This window comes from Zootoca vivipara, chromosome 14, assembly GCF_965207765.1.
Source record: "Zootoca vivipara chromosome 14, rZooViv2.hap1.1, whole genome shotgun sequence".
In the NCBI taxonomy this organism is placed as follows: domain Eukaryota; kingdom Metazoa; phylum Chordata; class Lepidosauria; order Squamata; family Lacertidae; genus Zootoca; species Zootoca vivipara.
In genome coordinates, this window is record NC_142597.1 from 14,443,016 (window position 1) to 14,453,366 (window position 10,351).

At 43.3% G+C, this 10,351-nt stretch overlaps 1 protein-coding gene across 1 annotated transcript in view; it reads left to right on the plus strand.

The window, feature by feature from the left end:
• LOC118096798 (gastrokine-2-like) overlaps positions 1–4,363 on the plus strand; it is a 31,493-nt gene extending 27,130 nt beyond the window's left edge. The window contains exon 6 of the mRNA XM_035138985.3: positions 3,083–4,363. Coding sequence (XP_034994876.1) covers positions 3,083–3,163 — 81 coding nt within the window. The 3' untranslated portion in view covers positions 3,164–4,363. The remainder of the gene's footprint in view (positions 1–3,082) is intronic.
• The last annotated feature ends 5,988 nt before the right edge of the window (positions 4,364–10,351 follow it).

Here is a 10,351-nt window from a genome sequence, read left to right on the forward strand (position 1 = left end):
CTCTTTAAAACAAACCTTTACACACTACCTCCACTCTTTTAAATATTTGCCATGTTTTTGGGTTGATCAAGCCCTTACATAAGATTATTTAAGCAAGCTTGCCTTAATTTTTATATTATTTTAAACTATGCATGCTTTAAAAAAGGCAGTCTGTGGGTGTCATGGCCAAATTTTAAACACAAACCCCTAATTTCCTAAACCTGGATTATATCTCTCATTTACTTTAAGGGGAACAATGAACTATAGCAGACACAAGGATCAGACGCACATACACTTCACAGACAACACAGACAACATGTAACATGCAAACATATATAATTTTATACCATAACATACTTTGTAGGATTCCTCACAAAACTTTTCTCATTCAGAGTTCACCAGGGTTAATTTTAAAGCGGAGATTCACTGTATGTTAAAGGAACCTCCTGGTAGCCATTTCCCCTCATCTGGGTGGTCCATAGTAAAGCGGACCCAGTGTTTTTTTCTTACAAAGTTTTTGCAATTGGTTCCCTTCAAGCTTGTCCGCCCCGGGGATTTCGTGCCAATTTAAGAGAACGAATTGGAGTGGACTTTCATCCTCAAAGTCCTTACCGGAGCCAAGCCTCAGTTGTGCTTTGCCTCGGTTGGGAGTCTGGGAAAGGAATTCCTTAGAGTGGGTTGCACCCATTTTACTTAAGCCTTTTTATACTGCAGTTCTGGGTCCCCGACCCTGTTCCTGGACACTCTTAACCTCCTGAGTCTATGACTCACCCCCACGTCCTAGTGGTGTTCCTGCCTGCCGTTCGCGTGCACTAACTACTAGGCGGCCTGGTGCAGCTAAAACCCTATTGGAACCCTCCCACTGGTCATCAATTGCCTGAGGGTTCCACAGCAACTTCCCTGCCTCTTACACACTAAACTCAGTTCCTACTGAACGCTTGCCTATGCAATGCCAGGTCGGAACTGAGGAATAAAAGGTTGGAAAAGAACGGGTGCACTTGCGTTCCCTGGTCATGGGTCATACCCAACAATGGGTCGCCATGGCAGGGGGGCGTCTTCACCCGAAGATTAAGAGCAGAGGAATAGGAAACAGAGCTGGGATAGCCAGATTCCCAGATTGGTAGAAAAGCGACAGTTTGCTCAGACTTCTGCTCAGTTTGGCAGAAGGGAGCTGGGACAGTCTTTCTGAGCTCTGCGTTTAACGTAAAGACTGTTGCCCTGGACCTCAGTTCTACCTTGTAACTGTGCCTGGCAGCCTTGCTGCAACTAAGGTCCAAAGAGGAGAGTAGAAAAGGATAGTCCAAGTGGAGAAATAGATTTTTAGTTGCTGTGGTTCTTAGCTCACCCAAGGTGTCCCCTTTTAATACTCACGACCGATCCTTTCAGTCGAATCCCGTTGTCTCCAGCTTCCAACTGGTTCCTAAAAAAAAACAGCCTTGTCCCTTTAAACGTTGCTTCGTCCTGGGGGTCCCGCTTGGACTCTCAATTACTACCAAGTGCCTCGGGTCCTGAGGTTGGTTTACCCCCCTGCAAAAGAGGCAAGGGCGCGCTGGGCTCCCCTTCCTCAGTGAACCCGGAGCTCAAGGCAAAACTGGGTCCCCGAAGTGGTCGCCAAACTGTTGTAAAAATTTTGCAGAGCTACACGGCCCTAGAATTAAGTGGATCCTTGACCCAGGAAGAGTCCAGGTATCCTGGCAAGCAGACAAAGTTTAAGCGTCTCCTGCCCACCAAATAACAGAGACCAAACCAGGACGTGCGAAGCAAGGCACTTTTATTTTTGCTGTTGCAACAGGGTCCTTCCTCTCACACAGGAGAACAAGGAAGGAACCCCAAACAAAGACGTCTTGCCCTTAAAAAGAGATTTGAAATTGGTTTCAGCCCACCCCCCAGAAGCATCATCCATATGTCACAGAAGGGGTGTAGCCCAAGACCCCTCTCCCTAGATTCATCATAGGTACATCATGAAAGGGGAGGTCTGGTGGCAGTAATCTGAGCAGTCTGGACCCTGCCCCCTGCCCCCCAAAATCTAATCAACAAAATTGAGAGATATTTACATTTCCCTGTTTCCCAGCCAAGTTAATCACACCCTTTTGTCTGGCACTCAGGTATCAGGATGCCAGGGATTATCACTTTAATTCCTGAGACAATGAGAAGGTTCCCCCCACCCCACTTCTTCCTTGCAGAGGAACACCTGGTCAGAGAGAGAGAGTCAAAATGGTGTCAGTCAGGCCTGTTTTCCTGTGCTGCTTCAGACATGTTTCTGTACATTCATGTACATGTTTTATGAACCATTATTATATATATATAGATATGACCTCAAAATTCTTATAACAACAGGATAATGGGCAGGAAACTGATGCCCTCCAGGTATTCTGGAGTATAACTCCCATACACCTCAGCCAGTACAACCAACAATTGGAGATGATGGGAGTTGTTGTCCATAATATCTGAACTAGATGGAGAAATGGACTGATTGTTAAACGACTCAGGAAATTGTAGCTCAATGAAGGGAATAAGGGTCTCTCAGCACCCCAACCAACTACAGTTCCCATAAATCATTTGGGAAAGCCATGAGTGTTTAAGAAGAGAAGAAGAGTTTGGATTTGATATCCCGCTTTATCACTACCCGAAGAAGTCTCAACGCGGCTAACATTCTCCTTTCCCTTCCTCCCCCACAACAAACACTCTGTGAGGTGAGTGGGGCTGAGAGACTTCAGAGAAGTGTGACTAGCCCAAGGTCACCCAGCAGCTGCATGTGAAAGAGCGGAGACGCGAAGCAGGTTCCCCAGATTACGAGTCTACCGCTCTTAACCACTATACCACACTGGGTGGTATATTACTGCTTTAAATGTATGATACAGATAGGGCTGTGTACACAATCCACTCAAAGGATAAGAAGCATGCGTTCGTTGACTATATGCAACTTCAGTAGGCCACCAATCCAGAAGAAATTTCCCTTGACTGCCCTGGCTCCTCTTTGCCATGGCATTGTGTATCAAGTGCCACTTTAATCTTACATTTCATCTGCAGATGGCATTTGCCCTATTAATGGGAAATGGGAATCAACTCCTCACTCCAGTAAATTCTTCTTCTTCTTTTCCAGAACAACCACAAAGCACAAAGAAGTGGATTGCTGTGTGGAGGGCTTCTGATTCTTAAACTCTGCTTAATACTGTCCCTGTGACAAAGTGCTAATCTGACCATATATAGAATCATAGAATTGTAGAGGTGGAAGGGACCCCAAGGGTCATCTAGTCCAATCCCCTACAAAGCCGGAATCTCAACTAAAGCTTCCATGACAGATGGCCATCCAAGCTTTGCTTAAAAGCCTCCAAGTTCACCATCTTTTGAGGGAATCTGTTCCACTGTCAAACAGCTCTGCCAGAAAATTCTTCCTGATGTTTAGTCAGATTCTCCTTTCTTATAACGTGATGCCATTGGTTGAAATCTAAGTCTCTGGAGCAGGAAAAAACAAGCTTGCTCCCTCCTCCATGTGCTGCATCACACTCATGTTAAGCTCGTGGTCTACTAAGTCCCCTAGATCCTTTTCGCATATACTTCTAGCAAGCCAGGTGTCCCATCTTCTATTTGTGCAGCTGGTTATCCCCGCATAAGTACGGAACCTTACATTTGTCCCTATTGAGGACCCATTAATGAGTACTCTAGGTTGGGTCAGTCAACCAGATTCAAATCCACCTGACAGTAACCTCATCCAGCCCACATTTTACCCACGTTTTACCAGTTTCTCTGCAAGAATATCATGGAGGGCTTTGTCAAAAGCCTTACTGAAATCAAGATACAGTACACCAGGCATCTCCAAAGTTTGGCCCTCCAGATGTTTTGGACTACAATCCCCATCATCCCTGACCACTGGTCCTGTTAGCTAGGGATCATGGGAGTTGTAGGGCCGCAGTTTGGGGATGCTTGCAGTACACCATGTCCATGGCATTCCACACGAAAATGGGACTTTCTATCAGACTCCGCTTCTCAATTTATCTGCAGAACTCCATTGCCTTCATCACACTACAGTAAAGGGGTAATGATGGACTGCTTCTTCCTAGAGCCATTTAACACCACAAAGCACATTGCTTTTCATTAATTAGAAGTGGAATTAAAATGAAGTTCCACACAGCAGATTTAATATAGCACTATATTATCCAGTAATCATAGAATCATAGAGTTGGAAGAGAACACAAGGGCCATCCAGTCCAACCCCTGCTGAGCAGGAAACACAATCAAAGCATTCTTGACATATGCCTGTCAAGCCTCTGCTTAAAGACCTCCAAAGAAGGAGACTCCACCACACTCCTTGGTAGCAAATTCCACTGCCGAACAGCTCTTACTGTCAGGAAGTTCTTCCTAATGTTGAGGTGGAATCTTCTTTCTTGTAGTTTGAATCCATTGCTCCGTGTCCGCTTCTCTGGAGCAGCAGAAAACAATCTTTCTCCCTCCTCTATATGACATCCTTTTATACATTTGAACATGGCTATCATATCACCCCTTAACCTTCTCTTCTCCAGGCTAAACATACCCAGCTCCCTAAGCAGTTCCTCATACGGCATCATTTCCAGGCCTTTGACCATTTTGGTTGCCCTCTTCTGGACACGTTCCAGCTTGTCAGTATCCTTCTTGAACTGTGGTGCCCAGAACTGGACACAGTACTCCAGGTGAGGTCTGACCAGAGCAGAATACAGTGGTACTATTACTTCCCTTGATCTAGATGCTATATTCATCTTGTTTGCTTTGGCCCAGTTGTCTAATCCATTAAGGTCATTTTGAAGTGTGATCCTGTCCTCTGGGGTATTGGCCACCCCTCCCAATTTGGTGTCGTCTGCAAACTTGATCAGGATGCCCTTAAGCCCATCATCCAAGTCATTGATAAAGATGTTGAATAAGACTGGGCCCAAGACAGAACCCTGTGGCACCCCACTAGTCACTACTCTCCAGGATGAGGAGGAGCCATTGATGAGCATCCTTTGGGTTCGGTCAGTAAGCCAGTTATAAATCCACTGAATGGTAGCATTGTCTAGCCCGCATTTTACCAGCTTCTTTACAAGAATATCATGGGGCACCTTGTCAAAGGCCTTGCTGAAATCAAGATAGGCTACAGATAGGGCCAGTTCTTAAGACAAGTACTTCAAAATTCATGTGAACATCCTGTTTCAGTCCACAAACAAACAACACAAGTCTATGTTAATAAGTATGTGTTCTTCTACAAACTTCCTGTGTTAAGGGTATCCCTAAAATTTTCTCCTCTAATATTAGGGATGGTTGAATCTGTCAATTTCAGTTTCTTTCATCTTCTCAGTTTCCCAATCTTAAGTTCCAGTTCTCTACATTTCCACATCAATTTGTGTTTTTTAATAATTTTAATAATAATAATAATAATAATAACAATAATTAAATACTGATAATTAAATAATAATAATTAAAGGTCTCATAAAAATTTCAATGTGAATTTATCTTAATATACACATATTTATATGCAATTTTACCTACTATACACATTTTCACAAAGCAATTTCTCCTAAAATAATGCATTTTTGTACATGTTATTTTCACAGAAAAATGTGCGTTTTTAGGACCACTTTATTGAACTGAATGGCAAAATTCAAAGAAGTGCTAATTTCCCAAAATGGCTATCTTTCAGTTCTCAAGCTGTCTCAGATTGCTCCCTCTTCCCTTTGTCATATAATCCTGTTTATCACTGCTGGAGCCCTACTCTGGATGCCTCGGCCTTAGACGTTAGCTCATTGCCAGCCCAAATGACGTGGCTATCCTCCTCGTCCTGCCTCCGGTTTGAGTAGGATCAATATTTATTCCAAAAAAAGGGCTTATTGCACTTGTCAGGTATCAGTTCCTGAATTTATCTATCCCACACTAATGGTGCTAACTGAATCACGTCACTTCACCTTGCTATATATAACAGGGCCTGTCCTGGATTAGGCAGGAGAAAAGTGAGAATCAAGGCCTTTCGTGGGGGGGGGGCATGTGTTTTGTTGGAACCACACATATTTTGCATGCAAAGAGTCCCAGGTTCAATGTCTAGCATCTTCTGGAAGGGCGGGAAAAGATTCTTTTCTGAGGCCCTGGTGAGCCACTGCCAGTCAGTGCTGACAATACTGAGCTAAATGACCAATGGTCTGACTCAATATAAGGCAGCTTCCTGTGATGGTGCTGCAGCTTGGGGACACGCTCCTCAGAAAGTGCTCATATGATGCATTCATTGGTATCATCCAGGTTGTTGTGAAGTCTATTCTCCCAGGCTTTGATTTAGATTGTATGTAGATTTACTGCTTCCTAAAGTGGGATATAACAAAGTTCGGTCAATCAATCAATCAATCAATCAATGCTTCTGTGGTCCTTGAAGCTGACATTTCTATCTGTGGACTCTGTGCTTCCATCCCAAGTAGACAAACACCTTCCTTCAGTGTTCTAAGACAGTGTGGTGCTTTTATTGAGCCACAAGGTGCTGCTATGCAACAGTAGAATCATCATGAGAGGATAGAATACAAGCAAGAGTCTTCATAGAATGCAGAGGCCCATTTAGCTTTCAGAGGATGAAAGGGGGAAAAATGCACCCCGATTTCGGCTGCTGTTTGAAGTGCAGAAAGACACCGTGTGTGTGTGTGTGTGTGTGGCGAGTGCACATTTCTGCATCAAAATGATCTATTAACAGAGTCTGTATTTCTCAGTTCTGCAATCCTATATACTAATAGTGCACTAATGCTTCAAGTGTGGGTCTTTACACGGCCTAAACCGCACCATCCATCCACAAAAGGGAAGTATCAGGAGGCCTGGAGGAATCTCAGTACGTATCAGTATCAGTACCCCCCCCCAAAAAAAATATTTTAAAAAGGAGGTGAGGGTGAACCCAGTCTGATGAGGAGCAACTATATTCAGACTATATTTAGTGGGCATGGAATGCTGGCTAAGTGTTTGAGGGGTATAAAACTAGGGAACGGAGTATCCTGAAAAGGGCATGACTTGGCTGAAATCCTGAACTGGCACACAATCCATGCTGCCACATTTTGTTGCAGGTTACACTTGTTCTATTTCTATTCATGAAAATATCCTGTGTAATTTTTTTTTTCAAATGTCTGCCTACTGGTACTGTTAGCTAGGGATGATGGGAGTTGTAGTCCCAAAACATCTGAAGGGCCGAGTTTGCCTATGCCTGGTCTAATCCTAGCTGCCCTACTGAAGCAGGCAGTTAAATATAAGGAAATATAAGGAAAAAATGGAAAGATTGTGCTCTCTGCTACCACATTCTCTCGACTGCAGTATTATTTAATAAGTGTTGAGGAGAGATTCTCTGAGATATGGGGTGAATCTCTCTGAGGTTCATCCAACACACTGTTCTTGAGTGGCCAAGGGGAACCCACAAGGAAGACAGAGAACTCCCTTACAAGTTGGTACCATCTCTTCCTTTTTGGGGTTTTCATAAGAAACTGTGCATTCCAGCTTGCCTTTTTGAAAACTGAAGCTGAGTGCTGGAGTTCATGTCTTATAACTCTTCTGCTTTGCTGTTTGTTTTTCTCTTTGTCTGTTGTTATGTTATGTTTTGATTGATTCATTTGATAGTTCTGATTGGTCATCGACAAAGCTCTGTCCCTCCGAAATTACTTCATATCATAATACAGTAATGCACAAATAAATGTGGGTTAGCACAATAGCACGCATTCTAAAATAAATAAATAATCAAAGTCTGCTTGAATTTGCCTTCATATTAAGTAATTATTGACTATATTGTACAAAGGGCAACTAGTTTTCCCATAATTTATTCACTTTATTCACTTGATCTCGGGTAAGATTTCTTTGCCTTGTTTTAGTGATGTTATAGAAAAATGGGGGGGGGGTTGGCTTTTGCTGTCCAAGGGACTGAGTCCCCTAAGTCCACGATCGGTCAGAGATGAATGGATGGAGGCAGGATGCAGCAAAAGCAAGGCAGATCTTTATTTTTCTGTTGCAACAGAGTTCCCTCCCCTCCTTGAAAGGAGGTAAGAGAGACCAAGAACACAGTTCTAGTTACAGGTAGGTAGCCGTGTTGGTCTGGCGTAGTCGAAACAAAATAAAAAAAATTCCTTCCAGTAGCACCTTAGAGACCAACTAAGTTTGTCATTGGTATGAGCCTTCGTGTGCATGCAAACAAAAAAAGAAAATAACAGAACACTACTAGTAATCACATACAGCTCCCAAGATCTACAACCTCTCCATGACAATGACAGTTCTCTTTCTCAAGCTCTGGGAGGAAGACCTTTCATTGCCTACAGACAGCCACCCAATCTTAAACAACTCCTCACCCACAATAATACAACCACCAGACTTAACATGGACACTGGTACCAGAGCCTGCAATAAACCCAGATGCCAACTTTGCTGCCACATACATTCAGACAACACCATTCCTGCCCCAACAACATCAAACATACCATCTCAGGACTGTTTAATTGCTCATCTTCTAACATTGTGAATGCCATCAAATGCCAACAATGCCCTTCAGCTCTCTATATTGGACAAACAGGCCAAACCCTACACCAAAGGATAAATGGACATAAATCTGACATCAGGAATCACAAGACAGAGAAACCAGTAGGAGAACACTTCAATCTCCCAGGACATTCTATACAAGATCTCAAAGTACCTGTATATTACAAAAGAATTTCAGACTGGAAAGAGAAGTTGCTGAACTGCAACTCATTACCAAACTTGGAACCATGGAGAGACCTGGCCTGAACAAAGACATTGGATTCTTATCTCATTATACATGATAAAAAATTCCTTCAGTAGCACCTTAAAGACCAACTAAGTTTTTATTTTGGTATGAGCTTTCGTGTGCATGCACACTTCTTCAGATACACTTGAAACAGAAGAGTCAGACCCTTATGTATATACAGAGGGTGGTGGGGGTGGGTGGGAATGGGTGATGGGCTGATGGGAGTGGTAAACCTGTAGATGGCTGTTAACGACTGCTGGTGACTGCAATTGGTCATTCAGGTGCTACTGAAGGAATTTTTTTATTTTGCTTGACTCAGACCAACATGGCTACCTACCTGTCATTATACATGATAAAGCTATATTTAGCTGTCTCACCCCTTGCTTTTTCCTGTAAGACAAATTGCAGTCGTTAACAGTCAACAACGAGTTTCCACACCTATCAGTCAAACACCCATTCCCACCACCCTTCTGAGAATACCCCTCCCCACCCTCTCACTATATATAAGGGTCTGGAGACTTCTGTTTCAGTGTATCTGAAGAAGTGTGTATGCACAGGAAAGCTCATACCAATGACAAACTTGGTTGGTCTCTAAGGTGCTACTGGAAGGAATTTTTTTATTTTGTTTCAAGAACACAGTGTGCAGGAACCTTTAAGGACTTTTGACATTGCCCAACTCCTTAGCCAAAGACCACCCTAAAATCGTCATACATACATCACAGGAGTCAGTCTGCAGCAGAAATCTTGTCTGCCAGGATAAGTGATAATGGTTGCTGATTGCATTACCTGGGCAGCCTGGCTATTCTTTTGTGGCGGTGAATACTTTAGTTCCTGAATCCAGGTCACAAGCTCACTCTATTCATACACAAATACACCCTTGACAGGATTTGAAGGATTTCTAAGTGAAAAGACAATGGGAAAGCTTTCCCCATTTGGCTCCCTCGCTGCAGAGGAATATTTGAGGCCACTGGGAGAGTAAAAATGGCTTCAGGATTGCTCTCCTGTACCATTTCAGACATGTGGTTTATATACTTACGCCTGTGTGCATTAATGAATATTTATTCTATATTTGAGACCTTAGAATTCTTCTAACAGTGACATGCTGCTTTACTGATTTAATGGAACTTTAATTAAACTGCTGTGATATGCTTTATGCGAAAGCAGTATGCAAAAAGGGGTGGAACGAATGAGGTAGCAGCTGTGCCATGCTCTCTAAAACTAAATACTGTAAGAGGGAAATGATGATCAGCTGCACCTTACTTTTCTCTCCCCCGTCCCATGATCCACCCCACCCTTACTATCCTACTAAGAATTCTGGAGAGCTGCATACTGTTTCGGTTTGCACAATAAAGACACTGAAATTAAAATAATTTCAGAAATATTATTGGACAACACAGCTACGTTCGCTTATCTGGGGTGGGGAAACCACCACCATTTGACTGCAGCCTTTTAGCTGCAGACGTACCACCTTCCGGGTTCACTTTGAAGACTGGCTGTCTCTCTTTTCCTCCTTTCTAAATATTACTTGCAAGGTGTGTGGGAAAGTGGGGGGGAAAGGAACCCGGGAGTTTCGTTTTCAGACCGTTGGGTTGCCCCTTCTTCCCTTTTCCTATCTCTAAGTTCCTGGCTCTTTACTGCAGTAGGAGAGACTTGAACT